Here is a 23,292-nt window from a genome sequence, read left to right as displayed (position 1 = left end):
TCTGTGTCCACCAGACCTACCGGTCTGCTGCCTGGTCTCTGCATCTCTCCACCCCAAGTGACCCCTCCCTGGTTTCTGCTTCGCTCACTCCCCAAGTGACCACAGTCTGATCTCGGTGTCCACCAAACCTACCTGTCCACTGCCCAGTCTCCACATCCCTCTGCCCCATGTAACCCCTCCCTGATCTCTGTTTCCCTCACCCCCAAGTGACCACGGTCTGATCTCAGTGTCCACCAAACCTACCTGTCCACTGCCCAGTCTCTACATCCCTCTACCCCATGCAACCCCTCCCTGATCTCTGTTTCCCTCACCCCCAAGTGACCACGGTCTGATCTCAGTGTCCACCAAACCTACCTGTCCACTGCCCAGTCTCCACATCCCTCTACCCCATGTAAGCCCTCCCTGGTCTCTGCTTCCCTCACCCCCCCAAGTGACTATCATCTGGTCTCTGTGTCAACCAGACCTACCTGTCCGTTGCCTGGTCTCTGCATCCCTCTACCCCATGTGACCTGACTGATCTCTGGTTTCCTCACCTCAAATGACTTTCATCTAGTCTCCATGTTCACCAAACACAATTGTCCGCTGCCTGGTCTCCACATCCCTCCACCATATGTTATCACTTCCCAGTCTCTACAATCTTCCACCTGATTTAACCACATTGGCAAGTTTCTGTACCCCAGCCCTCTATGTAACCTCTTGCCAGTCTCTGCATTCCCTCCATGTAACCGCTGCCTGGACCTCATCAGCGGATGACAATTAAATTCTCTGACTGAAGGGAAACCCTTTGGCTCTTGTGCACTTATAAAATAAGACTTTGTATGAGGAGCCGCTTCCTAACCTGGAGATATTTCTTCACGCTGATGTTCTTCATGGTCTCATTAAACACATTCATATCTTCCGGTCGGCTCTCTGGGTGATTCAGTAAGATTTTATTTCCTGCCCGCCAAATGACCTGTGAAATGGAGGGAACAGCATGACATGTTAGGCCTCAATTACACTTCTCAGTGCAGATGGCCGTGCGATCAGAACGCAACGACCGCACGTCATCCCCGATGTGTGTTGCACTGATAATCCAATTCACTGAAGTGAATGGGTCAGCGCTGCGCTTTGCTTTTAAAAAAAAAAAAAAAACACGAAAAAAAAGTGTGTAGCAGTGCGATAGTGCTGCGCAGCACATGTAGTCTGAACATCAGACTGTGCAGTCAATGCACTTACGATGTTCTTGCGTGTCGCACACTAGAATCATTGCTGAAATGCATATAGTGTGAACGAGGCCTTAAAAGGGTAAGTGAAATTATAACAAACCTATTTCAGTGTTCTCCCCAGAATTTTTTTCCAGCTGGGTGGCATGAAAAAGTAGCCGGGTGCGGCAAAATGAAAGAATGCAGGGCCAGTGCTTCTCTGCACATTGCTGCTTGCAGCAGAGGAGGAGGTGAGCCGATGACATCCGGGTGCTCACCAAAATTAGCCGAGTGGAGCACCCAGCTAAAAGAGCCTGGGGAGAACACTGCTATTCAATGATAAAAACTGCATAGGCACAATCTCCCTCAAATACCTTCAACTACATCCTACAAAGAAGAAGGGCCCACATTGGAAGGGGGGGGGGGGGGGGGGGAGATTACATTGGATCACAATAGTTACAAGAATCTCATAGTCTGTGTTAAATCTTAAAGACGTGCCCGAAACACTGAGGTGGATGATGCCACCTCTCCTTACACAGATGAGTAAATTAGGGAATCATCACTCTCCTTTTGGTTATGTGTATATTTTAGACATCCACCATGAAGCCAATATTTAGAGAACAATCTCTTTATCGAGGCAAGTTATGGTCTAAGCCAGAGGTGTCAAACTCTAATACAAATTGGACTGGAAATGAACACTGGGCAAGCCAACCCCAATGCCTAGTGGACACCTGCCTCCTTTATACAGTTCCCTGGTCTCTAATGTCCCCTCCCTCCCCTATACCGTTCCCTGGTGTCTAGTGGCCATCCTCCCTCCCCTATACCGTTCCCTGGTGTCTAGTGGCCCTCCTCCCTCCCTCCCCTATACAGTTCCCTGGTGTCTGTCTAATGCATATTTTCTCTCCTATACATTCCCTGGTGTCTAGTGGTCCTCCTTCCCTCTCCTATACAGTTCAGAGGTATTTAATGGTCCTCCCTCCATCCCTCCCTTATACAGTTTTGTGGCATCTCGTGGCACCATCCTTTCCCTATGCAATTCCCAGGGGCCTAGTGCTTTCACCCTCCCACTCTCATATGGCTTCCCTGGTGATCTAGGGTTCAACCTCCAATATGGCTTCCCTGGTGGTCCAGAGAGTGGGCCAAACATAATACAAAGTAGAGAGACCACTTGGGGGGCAGATTTGTTGGCTCTGTGGGCCAGATTTGGCTCGCGGGCCAGGGTTTGACAAGTATGGGTTAAGCCAAGTTTAAACCAATAACAAAAGTGAACAAAATAAGCACAATTAAAAAATAAAAAATAAAAAAAATCACATAGACTGTACTGGGTATGTGAAACAAACAGTCACCCTCGTGCCACCATGTGTAGCTCATCAGCTAAAATCAAGGACCAAGAACCACTATCATAAAAAAAAAACAATAATAGGAGTCCAACACGCAGGTGCTACAGATTTATGTGAATACCACTCAAAGATGATGAAGTGGTGAATGTATCGTATGAATAGCTCACTGCGTAGGAAGGATTTCATTACCTCTGCAAATCTCCTCAGCAGCTCAGTGCTCTGGTACTCCAAGGTCTGCACAAAGCAGGAGAGCAGTTCAGCCGCTCTCTTCCATTGGTTCTTGCACACAGCCTCATGCAGCAGAGTGTAACATGCAGAAGTGGACTTTGTGATACTCTGACTTTTTGAGGTGCCATCTGCAGGTAGAGGAGACAAAAGAACAATACAGGAGAAACATGAAGCTATACGCAAGTATAAAACCTAGAAAAGCAGCACACAAGTAGTATACAGAATACACCCACACTACAGGCGAAAAAAAATTAGAATATTTTGCAAAGGTCAATTTTTTTTCAGCAATTCAACTTAAAAGGTGAAACTAATATATGAAAAAGGAACCCTTTGCAGGTGTTTTGGATGAATTAGCTGATTAGAGTCTGACACTGAGCTGAGAATATTCAACATTATCACAATATTCTAATGATCTGAGATTTGGATTTTGGGGTTCTCATAAGCTGCAAGCCATAATCATCAACATTATAACAAATAAAGGCTGGAAATATCTCGCTTTGCATGTAATGCGTCCATTTCATATATTCGGTTCACCTTTTAAGCTGAATTACTGAAGTAAGTGGACTTTCGCACGATATTCTAATTTCTTGAGTATCGCCTGTATGAAACAGGAATAAACCACGAATAAAAGATTTCAAATAGCAAACGGTAAAAAGAAAGGGCAAATCAGGACGGCAGAGTGCCATAGCAGACCGCATTCACACCTTGCAGCACTAGGGTACTGAGATCAGATCTGGGCCATGGCACTATCTGCACAGTGTTTGTATGTTCTCCCATGCCTGTGTGGGTTTCCTCCAAGTACTCCGGCTTCCTCTAACATCTCAAAATCATACTTGTAAATTAATTGGTTCCACCCATAAATTGGCATTAACCACTTGCCGCCCACAGTGCTACCCCCCCCCCCCCCCCCAAAGACCAGGCCATTTAATGCTGTACTGGGCTGTGCAGGCTTTTCAGCCTCTTGCACAGCCCAGCTTGGGAGCCCAGCGATCGGACTTACCTCCTTTTTTGTCCCTAAGGGCCCTTTTCCACCTGCAATCGCTAGCGTTCATGCTGAACGCTAGCGATTGCTGAATCGCAAAACCGGCGATTCCCCCGACGTTTGCGGCCGCGATTTTGCTATGCACTGCATAGCAAAATCGCGGCAATTATCGCTCCGCCGCGCGTTCGCGTTCCCGACAAAAGCGAATCGCAGTAGTGGAAATGACCTACCGCGATTCCTATGTTAAAAAGCAAACCGTAGCGTTTGTAAAATCGCTAGCGGTTTGCGGTTTTGCGATTCAGCCAGCGCAAACGCGCTGGTGGAAAAGGGCCCTAAGGGGACATGCCGCCGGTGGGGCCCGATCGCTGCAGGCTTTATTTTTTTTTTTTCACAGCAGCCTCATCGAGGCTCTCTCACTCTCCGTCCCCCTCCTCCCCTCTGTGCACTAAATTTGGAACAGGACGGCGATCCGTCCTGTTCCACCTCTCATAGGCATTAGCATATGAGAGGACGGCGTTCCATGGCCAATCAGAGGCCGGGGATCGCTGATCTGGTACAGCATTGCAGCCCCCGGCAGCGCTGTACGCTTGTTAACAAAGGGGATTTCTTTCCCCTTACGTATACAAGCAGCCTGCTAGCCGTGATCGGCAGCTAGCAGGCTATGGGCTATTCACGGAACTCCGTTCCGTGAAGCGGCAGGGAACGATCGCGCATGCGCACGGCCGTTCCCTGGGAAACTGCAGCCCCAGGACTAGACGCCAATTGGCGTTAGGCGGTCCTGGGGCCGCCGCTATGGTCACGCCCATTGGCGTGAGGCGGTCTTTAAGTAGTTAAGGTACCCATAGACCTGACGATTATGGGCAGATTTGACAAACAGACAAATTTATCTCTAATCGAATCTGATTAGAAATAAGTGTGTTTATTGTTGATTTTGCCCATATACTACAGGCCAATTCCTGTCTGATTTCAGCATGAGTCCGCACCACCGCTGCCCCCCAATGTATAATGAGCCCCCGTGTGTGCATTATACATTACCTGTCCTGTAGCAGCCTCTGCGCGATCTCCGTAACCTCCGGGCGGCTCTCCGTACACGCCACTGGCGCATAGCATCTGATGTCAGACACTATGCACCGACGTCAGACAACATGCGCCAGTAGCGGGTACAGAGAGCCACGTGGAGGTTACAGACGCTGCTACAGGACAGGTAACATATCAATGCACACACCAGGAACAATTATAAATAGCGAGGGTAGCAGCGGGGGTTTCGTTGTCTCGTCGCTCGTTCCGGAAATCACTGCCGTACCACCACACACCCCGACCAGCCAACTTCAGCCCGACATCTTGCGGCATGCGCAATCGACCATGCCACCAATTTCCTTCCCAAAATTGGTCGCTTTGTCGGTCGGGTATGCACTTGGCGGCACCGATTTTCATCCAATTCGATTATAATAATCAAATTGGATGGTCAATCGGCCGCCAAGTCACCTGATGTATGGCTACCTTAAGGCTAAGACAGAGACACATGACTAATCAGAGGTACCTGCACAACACTATTCACACAGCCAACCAAGTGAGGATTGTCAGGCTGTGCGAGGAGGCAGCAGACGGAGTGAGCACCAAGCCCAAAGCCCAGAGGACCAAACAGGGCTGTGGAGTCGGAGTCGAGGAGTTGGAGGTTTCATAAGCTGAGGAGTCTGAGTCGGATGATTTTTGTACACACTCCATAGCCATGGGACCAAAACCCGTGGGGCCTGGTGTGCAGCTTCAGAGGTTTCACCACACACCCAAATTACCCAATGCTTTTTTTTACATGAACACCCGCAGGATAGCCAGAGAATTGTCATAGTTTAAGAGGAAAAAAAGGCAGCCTTCACATTACTCTCTCTACAGCGTCCCTTTAATATCCGTCCCTAAAGCCTTGTGCCCACGTCAGAGCCGGATCATTCACAAGGCAAACCTAAGCAGTTGGTCTACAATTCAGATGCAGCCTATGAGCGCTGTCATTTGATGTCTGAAGAAATGTGTATACCATTTTATGATTAGCAGCACTAGGAAAAAGTCATGTTTTTATCGTTAGACTAGCGGTAGGTCTTTCCCGAGAGGACCAGTCATTGCCGTGGGGGAAGTCTAGTAGGGAATAATTTGTGCACCTATTATTTATACTGAAGCCAACGTCCTCCTTTGCTGTACCTGTTTTGAATGCAAGTTGTGTATTTTAGTCCACATTGTGGAGCTCTGCACATCTATTGCAGGTAGTCAATTCGGGTGCAGCCTCTGTTTGGAAGCGCTGCCAATGTCTCCTGCTGTACAAAACCTAAGCAGTAGGCCTTGCAGAGAGAGTCTAGGGGCCTGGTGGATGCTAGCCCCCACCAAATCTTACTTTAAAAAGTCATGTGATCATCAGCGGTGGGCAAAAACTGCTATCTTGCCTAGGGCCCCATTTCATCTTAAAGGGAAGGTTCACAGTGGATTAAAAAAAAAAAAATGCTAATCCATTTACCTGGGGCTCCCTCCAGCCCGTGGCAGGCAGGACGTGCCCTCGGCACAGCTCCGGAGACTCCCGGTAAAATGCCGCTGTTCCCCAGCCGAAGGGAGGCTTCGGAAATGCTTCGGGAGCCCGAGTACTCCCGAAGACGGGCCGCTCGGCGCTCGCCCGAGCGCGTCATAGATGAGCGCCGTATGGCTCCCGAAAACTTTCAAAGTCCCCGCGGCAGGGGATTGGAATGGAGGAGCAAGCGCAGCACCGAGGGCACCGGGAGAGGAGAGGGAAAGCTCTATGGCACCTCTCCTTAGGTGAGTATCTGACTTTTTTTTTTTTTTTTTTTACTGAAGCATGGATTCCCATTAGCTTTAACCACTAAACCACTAAAGGTCTTTGTCCCTTAAAGAGAACCAGAGTGGAGGACAGAAAAGCTTTTATATACATGCCTGGGGCTTCCTCCAGCCCCATACGCACGGATCGCTCCCACACCGCCGTCCTCCGCTGCCTGGATCCGCCGGTACCGGGTCCCGTCATTACCGCCAGTCGGCCAATTGTCCGCATCACAGGGGCTCCCTCCATACACTTACGCTTGCTGCTGCCTACTGCGCAGCCGCAATGCGTAAGGGTATGGAGGGAGCCCCTGTGATGCGGACAATTGGCCGCGTCCGCCAGAAGTGACGGGACCCGGTAGCGGCGATAGAGGAAGCGGAGGATGGCGGCGTGGGAGCGATCCAGGCTTATAGGGCTGGAAGAAGCCCCAGGTATGTATAAAAGCTTTTTCTATTTTCAGGCTCCATTCCTCTCTGGTTCCCTTTAAGGACTAGAGCAATTTTCACCTTTCAGCGCTCCTCTCTTTCATTCACCAATAACTTTACCACTACTTATCATATTGAAATGATCCATATCTTGTTAATTTTGGCACCGACTAGGCTTTCTTTGGGTGGTACTTTTTGCTAAGAATGTGCTGTAATATGTACGAACAGAGGCGCCAAGCAGAGTAAAACAATGTTCTAAAAATGATAAAAAGAGGGAAGTCGAGGTGGACTTACCTCCCTCTGGTAGTGGACATATACTCAAATGCAGAGTAAAAAATATACAATTTATTCACAGCTCCATAAAATCGCAATGAGTTTCGCGGTCAACAGTCCCGCTTCATCAGGCAGTACAGGAGCATATAAAACTGGTTCAAGTCCATAAAGCATGTGAGCCTTTTTGCTAAGAACTATTTTATTCTAAATGCATTTTAAAGGGAAGAATAAGAAATAAAATTGGAAAAAATAAAATACATGTACTGTAATTAAACCCAGGTATTTTATTTGCCCATTTGTCCTGATTATTAGGTCGTTAAAATTATGTCCATATCAAAATGTATGGCAACAATATTTTATTTGGAAATAAAAGGTGTATTTTTGCAGTTTTGCATCTGTCACTAATTACAAGCCCTTATTTAAAAAATAAAAAAAATAAAATAACAGTAATATAGCCTCATCACATACATATTAAAAAAGTTGATTCCCTAAGGTCACTATTCATGTATTTTTTTTCCTTAAATGTCTTTTTTTTTTTTTTTTTTTATACGCAAATGTTTTAGGTTTGGTAACTATGGGAGAGTGGGGAAGGTAGGAGTTAATTTTAATGGGAGATGTACTGTATGTATTTTTATTGAAGTAATGTATGCAGGTGTAATTTTACTACTTGGCCACTAGATGTCCCCTCCTCCCCAGTGTTATTCCTCCTGTGTAATGTGAATCCAGGAGGAAGTAGTGGGTATGTTTTATTTTCACTTTATCAATGACCAGCATTTCATTGATCACAGGCACTTAGGTTGGTGGATCTGTGCTCCCATTCACTGATCTGTGCACTAACAGGAGGCAACGAAAACACGAGCAGGAGTGCGCACACCAGCGGTAGACGAATATCTATGTCCCTGGAACTTCAGATGAAGTCCTTCAGGGCGAAGATATACTGCACTCGGTGCACTAACTAGTTAAACAAGAAAGGATCTTGTAAGTGTTACTGGTGGGTGTTTTATATTGCAGTCTTCACTATCCTGCCCACTTTTCCGTTCCCTACTCAGAGACAGATTAAAGTGTACCAGAGACAAGTTAATATAAAAGATGTATAGATGCCTGGGGCTTCCTCCAGCCCCATCCACCTCTGCGCTTTAATCAAAAATGCAATAACACCCATAAAGGGAGTGACGTTTGGGATAACGTTCACTTACAAATATCAGTTGGTTTCACAGGAAGGAATATCCCAGGGTCTTCATTGTGTTCCTCCACCAACTCCTCTTCCTCCTCATTTGATTGGTCAGGATGGCAGTCGCTATCTGGAAGGATAGAACGCAATAAGGCTCACTGCTTTAAAACTACATCAGGCAGCTAATTTCTTCTAAGGAAAAAATTCCCGACTGCATTAAAGTATCCTTCAAGTTATATTAGTTAAGCATACTTATAACAACTTAAACTGAGGTCCGGTGTAATAGTACAACAAACTCTTATTATTTATATTACATTTTTCTTAAAATGAACCTGCACTCTTGCACAGGACAGACGGAAAACAGAGAAATGCACTCTATGTGTACTTAGAGAGTTTAGCCTGTTTAATTCCCACTCATTTGTGTCTAATCCCAAATTGAAATTTGATCTTTCCCCTGTGTCACATGACTGCCATGGCAGAGATGGCAGATAAGCCCATTTGAAAACACTGGATGTTAACAATATGTCTGCTTCCATGAATCAGGAAGTAGAAACAGTGCAGACGTATTTTAGGATTTGTATCAGCTGTATCAAAGAAATGTTTTTTGTTTAAAGGTTATTATGCTGTTGCTTAACTATTAGGCCTAGTGCACACCAGAGCGGTTCTGCTGCGGTTTGCGATCCGCTTGCGGGTGCGGATCCGCTAGGGTAATGTATTTCAATGGGCTGATGCACACCAGAGCGGTAGGCGTTTTGCAGAAACGCATACTCCCGGGCTGCTGCAGATTTTGGATTGCGGATGCGTTTCTGCCTCAATGTTAAGTATAGGAAAAACGCAAACCGCTCTGAAAAACGGCACTTCAGAGCGGTTTGCCAGGCGTTTTTTTGTTACAGTAGCTGTTCAGTAACAGCTTTACTGTAACAATACATGAAATCTACTACACCAAAAACGCTTCACAAAACCGCAAAATGCTAGCTGAAACGCTACAGAAAAATAACAAAAAGCGTTTCAAAATCTGCTAGCATTTTGCGGATCTGCTAGCGGTTTTTGGTGTGCACCAGACCTTAGAGCAGAAAGGACCTTCTGAGTTCAGGTCCACTTTAACCTCCTTGCCGGTTATCCCGAGCTCAGCTCGGGGTAACCTGCGCAGGAGGATTTCTCAGGCCCCGCTGGGCCAATTTGCATAATTTTTTTTGTTACATGCAGCTAGCACTTTGTTAGCTGCTTGTAACATCCGATCGCCGCCGCTCGCCGCTGCACTGCGCCGCCCCCCCCCCCCTCCAGACCCCTTCCCCCTCCAGACGCAGACCCCTCCAGACGCAGCCTGGCCAATCAGTGCCAGGCAGCGCTGAGGGGTGGATCGAGATTCCCTCTGACGTCCCGACGTCCATGACGTCGGTTACACCATCCCGCCCCATCGCCATGGCGACCGGGGAAGCCCTACTCTGATCGCCGAAGGCGATCGGAGTGGGTGAGGGGATGCCGCAATTAGACCGGCAAGGGGGTTAAAGCAGACCTGAGGAGAGGAAGGGGTTAAAATCTGAATACTTACCTCAGTAGTAGAAAGCCTTTGACCCATCTGAGGTCAATGAGATGCAAATAATTTCAAGTAACTGATGCAGAATTATTCACATTTGTGTATGCAGATTTATGCATCTTAAAAAAAAAATAAAAAAAAAAAATGGACCAATCCCCTTAACCTCCCTGGCGGTCTATTAAGATCGCCAGGGCGGCTGCGGGAGGGTTTTTTTTTAATTAAAAAAAAACTGTTTCATGCAGCCAACTGAAAGTTGGCTGCATGAAAGCCCACTAGAGGGCGCTCCGGAGGCGTTCTTCCGATCGCCTCCGGCGACCAGAATAAACAAGGAAAACAAAGCCAACCTCTACCCGGCTACCGAAGAACTCACCCCCTCAGACACACATGAACCGTCCCAGCTACCAAACCAGTGTAGTGAAATATATGGCGCTATTAGTCTAATATAGGGGACTCAGCAGGACACCTCACAGGGAAACTCCGATAATGTGATGGGTGTACGGCACCCTCTCAAGCTACTAGGTTTTAGACAGGTTGTACATAGTAAACTATTCCCACACTCTATTCAGCCAATCACAACGCTTTGTGCTGTAAGAGGGTGCTGCGATTGGAGGCATACATTTGGAAATCGCCGCCGGTAGACTTGGGCTCAGGATACAGCCGGTATGGCTGATCCTGCTTCTGCACAAGTCCGGGCCGTGTTAATCACTATTCCCCCTCCAGGCCGCCATGGATAGTGGGGGAATGATATAATTCCAGCGATTGCTGGAGGCCAAATTATTGTGTTTTAAAAGCAACTTCGGCTTCGGCTTCTGATGGAGCTGACGTTACTCACAGAGCGCCCCTATAGCTGTAATTCCTATCACAGTCTATGGTGGTGCCGGCTGCACCCAAATCCACAGTGTTCTCCCCAGAAATATTTTCCAGCTGGGTGGCATGAAATGGTAGCTGGGTGGCATGATAAAGTAGCCGGGTGGGGCGAGATGAGAGAATGCAGGGCCAGTGCTTCTGTGCGTAATTCTGCTTACAGCATAGGAGGAGGTGAGCCGATGACAGCCAGGTGCTTACCAAAACTAGCCGGGTGGCGCACCCGCCTAAAAGAGCCTGGGGAGAACACTGATCTACCTGAACTGAAAAGCACTGCTCCGGATTGGAGAACTGTTCCCTATGAGGTGTCCTGATGGGTCCACTATAGTCTAGCACCAAATATTTTGCAACCTATTCGATTTTGCAACTTCAGAGTAAGGTCAGAGTATTTTCCACGGACTGTTGATAAGCAGTGAAATGCCTCTCAAATGCTCACAACTGCTCACTGCTGCCCGGTAACTGCTTGCTTAGCACACAGCTCAGTAGTCCATGGAAAAGAGGCCTTATGCTGGGTACACACGTTGAGATTTCCCGCTCGATTTGCGGTTCGATTCGATTATTTCAAACATTTTCGATTGGATTTCGATCGTTTTTTCCGTCGATTTTGCATACCTATCATGAAAAAAACGATCGAAATCCAATCGAGCATGTTTGAAATAATCGAATCGATCCATTCGATCCCGGGAATCGAACAGGGAAATCTCATCGTGTGTACCCAGCATTACACTTAATCAGTTGCTCTCAGTTATAACTGAAAGAAAACTGATTTTCAAAGGCAGGGAACACACTTGTCTTTCAGTTTTCTGCGCGTGTTTTCCTGCATACTTTTACTGCACACCAAGTGTGTTTCTATGCAGGAAACCGCGCATTTTTTCACAGCAGCTGATGTAATTGATAGAGAAAACTGACAAAAAGTAAAGCCCATGTTTTCCTATGGCCTCTTTTACACTTAACACGTTTTAACTGAAATCTTCCACCCAATGCATTGATATGGAAAAAACGCATACTAATGCGTACTAACGCACACCAACTGATTAAGTGTAAACGGGGCCTTAGGCCTCGTTCACATCATTTAGCGCAGATGGCTGTGTGATCGGAACGCAACGCGTCCGATCGCACGCCATCTGCGCTACTATGCGCTGCAGATCCCATTCATTACAATGAATGGGATCTGCGCTGCGATTCCCAAAAATGCGTGCAGCACGCGATAGCGCAATCGTGCTGCCACGCAGCGCATATGATGGGAACGGTAGAAGGGCTGTCTATGCCCTTCTACCGTTCTTGCGTGTCGCACACTATACGCGCTGCCAAAATGCGCACGGCAACGCGTATAGTCTGAACGAGGCCTTAGGGGGGGGGGGGGGGGGGTTAATACAGGTGAGGCATTAGTAAAGGAAAGGTTAGGTTGTATTTTTCGATAGTAATAGATAACAATAAGTTGAGTTTTATTGTAGAAGGAGCTATAAATGTTACAAAATCAGATTAAGTTGCAAAAACTGTCACTACACCAGCATTCTTCATTCATCTTGGTTTCCTTGCAAAGTACAAAAGCTACTTGATACAGCTAGACACACATAATGGGTATCATTCATAAACAGGCTGTCGGTAGTGCGGGAAAACACCGTTCTTCTCCGCAACCGGTAATTAAGACTTCTGGGTGGCCATTCATAAAGAAGTCTGCCTGTTGCGGAAGAAGTGCGGAGGTTTTCTGGAGGAAGCTGGCGGCAGCGTGGCGGAAGACATGCGGAAACTTAAAAGCTGCCCGATTCCCTCCCTGCGCTGCTCTGTCTGATGCTGCTTGGGAGGTCCCTCCCTTTCATTTATATGTATTCCGCCCGCCTATCGCTACTGTCGAGCAAGCGGTATTTTCCTTCCGGATACCGCTTGCTCTAATCTTTATGAATGGATGTGTTTGTTACTTTTTCTAGATTAATCTAGAAAAACTCCGCACAAGGCGGAAATGTATCGCTCTGTCACTTTTTCATGCGGAAAGAGCCTTTATGAATGGGGCTTATGCTGAGTGGTCGGGAAAGTCACCGGTGTTAAGCATTTCCGCATGCGGAAATGCTTTATGAATGATACCCATAGACTAGATAGATGAGAACGCCTTACCCATAATGAGAAGCTCCCGAGAAACAGGTACAAGAGATAGGAAATCAGTAACTCCCCCGTGCTATATGGCGGCGGCCATCTTGTGGCTGGCAGGAGCCAGCCCAGGAAGTGACCGCTGTGTAAGTCACGCTGCCACAAGGCATTCTGGGAGATGTAGTTTCGCGCTGAAGAGCATCTGCAGACAGTACACTGGCGCAAGGCCTTCTGGGAGCTGTAGTTTCGCATACTGGAGCATGGCCTTCTGGGGGCTGTAGTTTCACGCTGTAGTCTAGGAGTAGGAGTATCTGCCGTGTCCTTGGATCATCCTGGCTGTGAAGCGGCTCAAGTTACTTCAGAGAGAAACATCTCCACCCATAGACAGGACAGGAGCTGAGCTGCCATGAAACTGTCATTTTACTGCTGCAGAAACTACACTGTAAATAATTAACTGGAGGTAATCTGTCTGTACCAGATGCCTGGAGATTATCCTTATCAAATTACCTCTATTATGTATAGTATTCATTATAAAACTACAAATTGTAGAGTATATTAACCGCTTCACCTCCAAGGGTTGTTCCTCCCAAACAGCAGAGCAAATTTCGGCTGTCAGCGCTCCAGAGGCGTAGCTAGGATTTTCAGCGCCCGGGGACAAAGACTATTAATGCGCCCCCCAAAGTCAAGGTTGCGCCGCGCCAAAAAGGGGCGTGGTCACATAATAAATGTGGGCGTGGTTATGGGTGGAGCCAAATGTATATGGAGGTTAGCAGGCTCACGCTCACCCACCCTCCCTCAGTATGTACCTTCCAGCATGTTCCAAGACAAATTCAGCAATCATGAGCCCCCCCCCCCCCCATCAAGACAAATTCCGCAATCATGAGGCCCCCAACATAACCAACTCAGCAATCATGAGGCCCCCAACAAGACAAATTTAGCAATCATGAGGCCCCCAACAAGACAAATTCAGCAATCATGAGGCCCCCAACAAGACAAATTCAGCGATCATGAGGCCCCCAACAAGACAAATTCAGTAACCATGAGGCCCCCAAAAAGACAAATTCAGCAGTCATGAGTCACATAAATAGACAGCATTTCACATAAATAGGTAGAATGCCCCCTTAATATGGTAGACACCTCTCACCTGGCAGCAGTTCTCCAAAATACACTCAATCTGACGTGGTTCCCCAAAAATAGGTAGCCCCAGGTCTATAGTTGTCCCCAGAATAGGTGGCCAGCAGTATAGATGTCCCCAGAATAGGTGGCCAGCGGTATAGATGTCCCCAGAACAGGTAGCCAGGGGTAGAGATGTCCACAGAACAGTTAGCCAGGGGTATATGTGCCCAGTATATGTAGGAAGGGGTATGTGTGCCCAGTATATGTAGCCAGAGGTATATGTGCCCAGTATATGTAGCCAGTGGTATATATGCCCAGTATATGTAGCCAGGAGAATAATATGTGCCCAGTATATATAGTCAGGCGTATACGTGCCCAGTATATGTAGCCAGGGGTATATATGCCCAGTATATGTAGCCAGGGGTATATATGCCCAGTATATGTAGCCAGGGGGTATATATGCCCAGTCCACGTAGCCAGGGGGTATATATGCCCAGTATATGTAGCCAGGGGTATATATGCCCAATATATGTAGGCAGGGGGTATATATGCCCAGTATATATAGGCAGGGGTATATATGCCCAGTATATGTAGCCAGGGGTATGTATGCCAAGTATATGTAGCCAGGGGTATATATGCCCAGTATATGTAGCCAGGGGTATATATGCCCAGTATATGTAGCCAGGGGGTATATATGCCCAGTCCACGTAGCCAGGGGGTATATATGCCCAGTATATGTAGCCAGGGGTATATATGCCCAGTATATGTAGCCAGGGGTATATATGCCCAGTATAAGTAGCCAGGGGGTATATATGCCCAGTCCACGTAGCCAGGGGGTATATATGCCCAGTATATGTAGCCAGGGGTATATATGCCCAGTATATGTAGCCAGGGGGTATATATGCCCAGTCCACGTAGCCAGGGGGTATAAATGCCCAGTATATGTAGCCAGGGGTATATATGCCCAGTATATGTAGCCAGGGGTATATATGCCCAGTATAAGTAGCCAGGGGGTATATATGCCCAGTCCACGTAGCCAGGGGGTATATATGCCCAGTATATGTAGCCAGGGGTATATATGCCCAGTATATGTAGCCAGGGGGTATATATGCCCAGTCCACGTAGCCAGGGGGTATATATGCCCAGTATATGTAGCCAGGGGTATATATGCCCAGTATATGTAGCCAGGGGTATATATGCCCAGTATATGTAGGCAGGGGTATATGTGCCCAGAGTAGGTAGCCAGGGGTATATGTGCCCAGAGTAGGTAGCCAGGGGTATATGCCCAGTATATGTAGTTAGGGGTATATGTGCCCATTATATGTAGGCAGGGGTATATGTGCCCAGAGTAGGTAGCCAGGGTTATATGTGGCCAGAGTAGGTAGCCAGGGGTATATGCCCAGTATATGTAGTTAGGGGTATATGTGCCCAATATATGTAGGCAGGGGTATATGTGCCCAGAGTCGGTAGCCAGGGGTATATGTGCCCAGAGTAGGTCGCCAGGGGTATATGTACCCAGAGTAGGTAGCCAGTAGCCAGGGGTATATGTGCCCAGAGTAGGTAGCCAGAGGTATAGGTGCCCAGAGTAGGTAGCCAGGTGTCCCCCTCCCCAGCAGGAGGGGAGCAGCGCAGAGAAGAGGAAGAGCTGCTCTCTCTCCCTTGCTGTCCCCTCCAATGTCTGTCCGGTGGCTGGCAGCGGCGGGCGGAACTTACCTCCGTCTCGTCGCAGCGCCGGATGAATCTGCCGCTACTCCGGTCTGGTTCAGACCAGAGCAGCGGCTGCGCACCCGAACTTCCGGCCGGCGCTGGAGCGAGACGGAGGTGAGTTCCGCCCGCCGCTGCCAGCCACCGGACAGACATTGGAGGGGACAGCGAGGGAGAGAGAGAGCACCTAAGGTGAGGGAAGGAGGGGGGAGATGGCCCCCCTACCCCACCGTCCGCACAGCTCTCTCTCTTCTCTGCGCTGCTCCCCTCAGCCCCGCAAAAAAAAAAAAAAACCCGAAGCTCAGCTGGGCGCCCTTGGGGACCCGGCGCCCCGGGGCACTTGTCCTACCCTGACCCCCCCTAGCTCCGCGCCTGCAGCGCTCCTTCCATTTATTCGCCTATAACTTTATTACTACTTATCACAATCTATATCTTGTTTTTTCCGCTACCAATTGGGGGGGGGGGGGGGGAAGGGGGGGTACTAGTTGCTAAGAATGCTAAAAGTAAGAAAAAAATGGAAAAAAATAATTATTTCTCAATTTTCATTGATTATAGTTTTAAAATAATACATGCTACCATACTTTAAACCCACACATTTTATTTGCCCATTTGTCCCGGTTATTGCAGCGTTTAAAATATTTCCCTAGTACAATGCATGGTGCCAATATTTTATTTGGAAATAAAGATGCATTTTTGCAGTTTTGCGTCCGTCACCATTTACAAGCTCATGGTTTAAAGAAAACCTGTAATGAGATAAAAACCCTCTGGGGGAATCTTACCTCGGGAGGGGGAAGCCTCTGGATCCTAACGAGGCTTCCCTCATCCTCCGGTGTCCCGGCAATCCAACAGGCATCTCCCCAAACAGCGGCGAGGTAAATATTTACCTACCGCGATCCTGCGCAGGTGCAGTAGCAGCTCTTCCTTTGGGCCTGTGCAGTGGAGCGGATACGATTGGGTTCGGTTATTTCTGCCTTACCAGGAAGAAGAGCCGCTAGTGCGCCTGCGCAGGATCGCGGTAGGTAAATATTGCCTGCCCTGTCTTGTCAGCCTTTGTCGAGGAGCTTTCAGGGGAAGCCAGCGCTGGATTCCCCCAAGCTACAAAGGAAGGGGAAGCCTCATTGGGACCCGTAAGCTTCCCCCCTCCTGAGGTAAGTATCCCCCAGAGGGATTTTTTTTTTAGTTACAGGGTCTGTTTGAAAATTAACAGTAATATAATCTCTTGACATACATATTAAAAAAGTTCAGTCCTTAAGGTCAAACACTGGCTTGATCTTCTTCTGGCACTTTATTCGGCCTGAGGAGGTGGGCTGAGACCCACAAAAAGCGTTGCCAAGAGCACATTAAAAGTACGTTACACATTATTTGAATGTGTCATCATTAAGGTAAGCCATGTCAAACTTTTTTTTTTCATTTCATTTGCTTTTAACATAGTTTATCATACCCTAGGTGCCTCTTTCTCCCCCTTTGCAGTTGCTAAGGTAACTATTTGTTTTTTTGTAATTTGTAGTTTTTTAAAAAAATGTTTTAAATACAAAAAAAATTGGTGATTTTGGGATAGTGTGGGAGGTATAGTGTTAATTTTCAATGGATTTGTGGGTCCTTTAAAAAAAGAATTGTGTGTAGGTGTAATTTTACTATTTGGCCACAAGATGTCCTCGTGCATTACTTCCTAATGCATACCCATAGTACACTAAATAGGAAGTAATGCGTGCTTGGGTGAACAAATGATTGCGGCATATCATTGATCCCTGTGGTCATTCACACGGGGACATAGATTAAAATAATAATAATAATAATAAATAAAGGATAACTGTAATGAGAGGGACATGGAGGCTGCTATATTTATTTCCTTTTAAACAATGCAGATTGCCTGGCTATCTTGCTGATCCTCTGCCTGTAATACTTTCAGCAGTAGCCCCTGAACAAGCATGCCATATTTATTTCCTGTTAAACAATACCAGTTGCCTCACAGCCCTGCTGATCTATTTGGCTGCAGTAATGTCTGAATAACACCAGAAACAAGCATGCAGCTAATCTTGTCAGTTCTGACAATAATGTCAAAAACACCTGATATGCTGCATGCTTGTTCAGGGTTTATGGCTAAAAGTATTACATGCAGAGGATCAGCAGGGCTGCCAGGCAACTGGTATTGCTTAAAAGGAAATAAATATGGCAGCCCCCATATACCTCTAAATTCGGTTGTCCTTTAAAGCAAACCTAAAGTGAGGGGGATCTGGGACCAGTGTTGCTTGCGGATTTTAGCAAAAGTCATTTTCACATTGAAAATGTGATTTTTGATTTTAAGAAAATATTTGCGAAAATATGGTGAAAATTCAAGAAAACTGTATTTTTTGCTGTAGAAAAGCGTGAAAATCACAATTGTTTATTTTTAGAGCAAAAAAAAAAAAAAATCACAAACTTAATACAAAATGATTTTTCGATGTCATTTTCCCTCGAAAATTGAATTCCTAAATAGTTAGCATCACTTTTGAGTCATCAACCATCAGAGTATTATGCTTCATACACACTTGAGATAAAAGTCTTTGGAAAATGAAAGATCACAGACCAATTTTACCCCATTCCATGTAGTATGAGAGCCATACTCTACAGTCTATTCTATGGAGCTGAACTCCCCATCAGACAGAAATCTTTGCAAGATGCTGCACACACAGATGCTGTACAGACACAAAAGATCATTATCTGCAAAAGATCACTTCCTGCAAAGTATCCATTCCTGCAAAATGCATTCATAGTCTATGATATCTGCAGATCCTCATACACACCTTGTTTAACAGACGTCATCTGCATATCTGGCAATCATCTGCAGATCTGAAAATCCATCCTGGTGGATCTGATCTGCAGATGATTGTCTGTTAAACAAGGTGTGTATGAGGATCTGCAGATATCATAGACTATAGGTCCGTACACACGCCGCACTGGAGGCAACGACAGGTCCGTCGTCACCTCCCGCTGGGTGGGCGTTCCAGCGACAGTCCGGCGTGTGTACAGTCTGTCTGCAGACTGATACGGCTGTTTCTGAGCGATCTGCCCGGCGGATCGCTCAGAAACAGCCGTATCAGTCCGCCGACAGTGCGTACACACGCCGGACTGTCGTTGGAATGCCCACCCAGCGGGAGGTGACGACGGACCCGTCGTTGCCTCCAGTCCGGCGTGTGTACGGACCTTATGAATGCATTTTGCAGGAATGGATCTTTTGCAGGAACAGATCTTTTGCAGATAATGATCTTTTGAGTGTGTACGGGCATCTTTGTGTGCAGCATCCTGCAAAGATTTTATTTGATGGGGAGTGCAGCTCCATAGAATAGACTGTGTAGGTATGGCTCTCATACTACATGGAATGGGGTAAAATTGGTCTGTGATCTTGCCTTTTCTAAAGACTTTTATCTCAAGTGTGTATGAAGCATTAGTCAAATGTTATTAAACAAACCTCCTAATGATATTTAAAAAAAATACACTGTTCCAAATTATTACACCAACAGAGATTTAAAACACTTTATAGGTTGTAAAAAACTAAAAATGGTTGCACAGGACAGCAGGAAAACATACTGCAGATAAATGCATCTCCCAACTCTGTGCAGACAGGCTCCCCTCTCCCGTCACCCCTCCTCACTGCATCCTCCAGCAGGCCATACAGTCCAGCTCAATGCAGACAGACTCATCTACAGCCATCCCTCCTGTCTGTATACAGTCCATCTCCCAGCTCTGTGCAGACTCCCATCTCCAGCCATCCCTCCTGTCTGTATACAGTCCATCTCCCAGCTCTGTGCAGACAGACTCCCATCTCCAGCCATCCCTCATCTCTCTGTATACAGTCCCTCTATCAGCTCTGTGCAGATAGACTCCCCTCTCCAGCCATCCCTCCTCACTGCATCCTCCAGCAGCCCATACAGTCCAGCTCTGTGCAGACAGGCTCCCCTCTCCAGCCATCCCTCATCTCTCTGTATACAGTCCCTCTCCCAGCTCTGTGCAGACAGGCTCTCCTCTCCAGCCATCCCTCATCTCTCTGTATACAGTCTCTCTATCAGCTCTGTGCAGACAGACTCCCCTCTCCAGCCATCCCTCCTCTCTCTGTATACAGTCCCTCTATCACCTCTGTGCAGACAGACTCCCCTCTCCAGCCATCCCTCCTCTCTGTGTACAGTCCCTCTCCCAGCTCTGTGCAGACAGACTCCCCTCTCCAGCCATCCCTCCTCTCTGTACACAGTCCCTCTCCCAGCTCTGTGCAGACAGGCTCCCCTCTCCAGCCATCCCTCCTCTCTGTGTACAGTCCCTCTCCCAGCTCTGTGCAGACAGGCTCCCCTCTCCAGCCATCCCTCCTCTCTGTATACAGTCCCTCTCCCAGCTCTGTGCAGACAGACTCCCCTCTCCAGCCATCCCTCCTCTCTGTACACAGTCCCTGTCCCAGCTCTATGCAGACAGACTCCCCTCTCCAGCCATCCCTCCTCTCTCTGTACACAGTCCCTCTCCCAGTTCTATGCAGACAGACTCCCCTCTCCAGCCATCCCTCCTCTCTCTGTACACAGTCCCTCTCCCAGTTCTATGCAGACAGACTCCCCTCTCCAGCCATCCCTCCTCTCTCTGTACACAGTCCCTCTCCCAGCTCTATGCAGACAGACTCCCCTCTCCAGCCATCCCTCCTCTCTCTGTACACAGTCCCTCTCCCATCTCTGTGCAGACAGACTCCCCTCTCCAGCCATCCCTCCTCGCTCTGTACACAGTTCCTCTCCCATCTCTGTGCAGACAGACTCCCCTCCTCTCTGTATACAGTCCATTTCCCAGCTCTGTGCAGACAGGCTTCTCCTCTCCAGCCATCCCTCCTCTCTGTACATAGTCTCTCTCCCATCTCTGTGCAGACAGACTCCCCTCTCCAGCCATCCCTCCTCTCTCTGTACACAGTCCCTCTCCCATCTCTGTGCAGACAGGCTTCTCCTCTCCCTGCATACAGTCCATCTGTCAGTCCCCAGCCGTGGTGATTGGGAGAGAGGGAGACTCCCGGCTGCAGCCATCCTCCCTCTCCTCCTCCTGTAATCTCCTCCTCCTTCTCCAGTGCTGTGCTGTCTCCTGCTGACGTGTCTGCCTCTCTCTGCTCATGCTCTCAGGCCAGGGACATGGCTGCAGCCGGATTGCACCTCCTGCTCCTCTTCCTGCATGTAGCGGCCGGTAGCAGCAGCGCGGCGCAGCGCAGGACCTTAGCGGAGTACAAGCGCTGCGCCGACGCGGAGTGCAGCAGTGAGTATGGCACTTTATTATGCTGTGATCAGCCTGGGGGGGGGGGGGGGGGAGAGGAGGGGATCGGGGGGCGGAGGGGCAGCGCGCAGGAGCCCTCCTTCCCCAAACACTCCAGTTCTTTACTTTGTTGCATGTTTGTTTATCCCCTTTTATCAGGCTGCGGTTGTGACACTTTCACTTTATTGTTGTTGATCTCACTTCTTCCACACTTAGATCATTATCTTTGGCAGGAGCTGCAACCCCCTTTACCCGCATTCCAGCCGTTATCTGCCCTTTCCGGCTGGATCATAGCTCTTCGCCGCTTTATGGCTGTTTGCTCTGATATGGGACAAAGGGAAACTTAGAAAGCCACATAAAGGCGCTAACTATCTGTCAATTTGATATTCCAGTGTTGTGCCCATCATATGGCTGATTTCTGGAGGTCACTTCTAAGGGGCGTAACTACAGAACATCCCCTCCCCTTTACCACAGCAAAACTGAGGGGCCCCCCAATGTATGTCCACAACTTCTTGTGACCCCCAGTCCCATTTGCCAGGGGTCTTATAATAAGTGTACTACCATGACTACTTACCCATAAGGCGAAGCAGGTTGTTATGGCGCTTGCTGATCAACGCCGAGCACCAAAACCAGGCACCCCCATAGCAGCAATGTAATGCTGTGCGGGGCACGTAGCGGTAATTTGGGGCTTAGGCGTTTGCCGGACTTTGAGTTGCGTCAACTCAGAGGGGGGATAGTATTTAACACCGCCGGGGAGTTTTGAGGCAGCAGGGAGAGGCGTCATTCGGCTCGCCCTGGGCCCAACTCACTGGTGACGCACACATACGTACGCCCACAAGGCCCCTGTACTATGGGAGGCGTCAGCTTCCCCCCCCCCCCATTCTTCGGGTGCTTACAAGTGCTCAGCATGGACACTGGAAAGGCGTGCCCCCATGGGGCTACATTTCAGCGTGACTGTGGACGGTCGCGGTTTTGCCGCAAGGTAACACTGCCGCGTCCAAAGGATGACACTTGGTGTTTCCAAAAGCTGCCATTCAGCTAAGTTGCTCGTGACTAGCACTGGGGAAGCTGAATTGCCCAACAGTCGCACAGTTCAGCTGTCTATGGAAAACATGCCTAAAGGCCGTACACACGCTGGATTGATGTAGCCGGACAGGGAGCAGGACACGAATCCTTTGGCGACATCGCCAGGCCGAGGCTGTTCACACGCAAAGTCAACTGTACAGCTGATGGCACGTTCTGTTGTTATGTGGGGAGGTGGAGGGCTGACGGAGTGATATTGACGTGACGCGGAAGGCCAAGTGAGTGGCGAGGACAAAGATATCGTCCGTCGCTTGACTGAGTTGATCCACCTGGCAAATTGCTGGCCGGGCGGTGGTTGGGGGCTGCTGTACACACGCCAGATTATTGGCTGAGGCCGTTGGAATCGGCCGCCTCAGATGCTAGAGCTTGGACGGGGCTTAAAGGACAACTGAAGTGAGAAAAATATGGAGGCTGCCCTATTTATTTCCTTTTAAACAATACCAGTTGCCTGGCAGCCCTGCTGATCTATTTTGGCGGCAGTAGTGTCTGAATAACACCAGAAACAAGCATGCAGCTAATCTGGTCAGATCTGACAATAGGATATGCAGGATAGCCAGGCAACTGGTATTGCTTAAAAGAGAATTAATATGGCAGCCTCCATATTCCTTTCTCTCCAATTTTCCTTAAAGTGTGGTCACAACGACTACCCTGAAGAGTAACCATGTATCGGGGAGGGTGAAAGGTTGGCCCCTAACAGCCATGGGTCCCCTTAGTAGTTACGATTTTGTTACTCTAATTGCTTGTTATCATCTTTGGCAGAAATCCACCATGAATACATGCATCTTTCAACACTGATGGCCTCCTCCATTGTAAGATATAGCCCCTGCAGCAGGGGCATCCCATTCCTTTTCCCCATCCCCTATCTATGGAACAGAACATGCTGCCTGGCAGAGAGCTAGCCAGTGTTTGCGTACAGCGATCATCCTAAACAGTCATAGCAAGTGTGTACAGAACTTGAGTTCATCTTCCAAAAAATGTGGAGTTGACTACAGACCAGGGCTGTACAAAAATCATCCGACTCCGAATCCTCAGTTTGGGCTGGTGCACACCAAAACCCGCTAGCAGATCCGCAAAACGCTAGCAGATTTTTAAACGCTTTTTTTTATTTTTATGAGGCGTTTTGCTAGCGTTTTGCGGATTGCTGCTGCGGTTTTCAGTATAGTAGATTTCATATATTGTTACAGTAAAGCTGTTACTGGACAGCTTCTGTAACAAAAACGCCTGCAAAACCGCTCTGAAGTGCC

The 23,292-nt window shown here is 48.0% G+C and overlaps 2 protein-coding genes across 4 annotated transcripts in view; one reads left to right on the top strand and one right to left on the bottom strand.

Annotated features, from left to right (window-relative positions):
• The window catches only part of TAF1A (TATA-box binding protein associated factor, RNA polymerase I subunit A), a 76,856-nt gene extending 63,831 nt beyond the window's left edge, over window positions 1–13,025 (bottom strand). For all 3 annotated transcript variants that reach the window (XR_011019481.1, XR_011019482.1, XM_068232872.1), the window contains exons 1-4: window positions 12,926–13,025; window positions 8,438–8,542; window positions 2,711–2,877; window positions 839–952 (exon numbers count right to left, since the gene is read on the bottom strand). Coding sequence is in view for 1 of the 3 variants with exons in the window: in XM_068232872.1 (XP_068088973.1) it covers window positions 839–952; window positions 2,711–2,877; window positions 8,438–8,542; window positions 12,926–12,929 (390 nt within the window). In the remaining 2 variants the exon portion in view is untranslated. The remainder of the gene's footprint in view (window positions 1–838; window positions 953–2,710; window positions 2,878–8,437; window positions 8,543–12,925) is intronic.
• Window positions 13,026–20,809: 7,784 nt separating this feature from the next.
• MIA3 (MIA SH3 domain ER export factor 3) overlaps window positions 20,810–23,292 on the top strand; it is a 129,784-nt gene continuing 127,301 nt past the window's right edge. Inside the window, exon 1 of the mRNA XM_068233456.1 lies at window positions 20,810–20,968. Within this exon, the coding sequence (XP_068089557.1) occupies window positions 20,848–20,968 (121 nt within the window). The 5' untranslated portion in view covers window positions 20,810–20,847. The remainder of the gene's footprint in view (window positions 20,969–23,292) is intronic.

Source organism: Hyperolius riggenbachi, chromosome 4 (assembly GCF_040937935.1).
Source record: "Hyperolius riggenbachi isolate aHypRig1 chromosome 4, aHypRig1.pri, whole genome shotgun sequence".
Classification (NCBI taxonomy): Eukaryota; Metazoa; Chordata; class Amphibia; order Anura; family Hyperoliidae; genus Hyperolius; species Hyperolius riggenbachi.
This window is presented reverse-complemented; position numbering and strand designations above follow the sequence as displayed.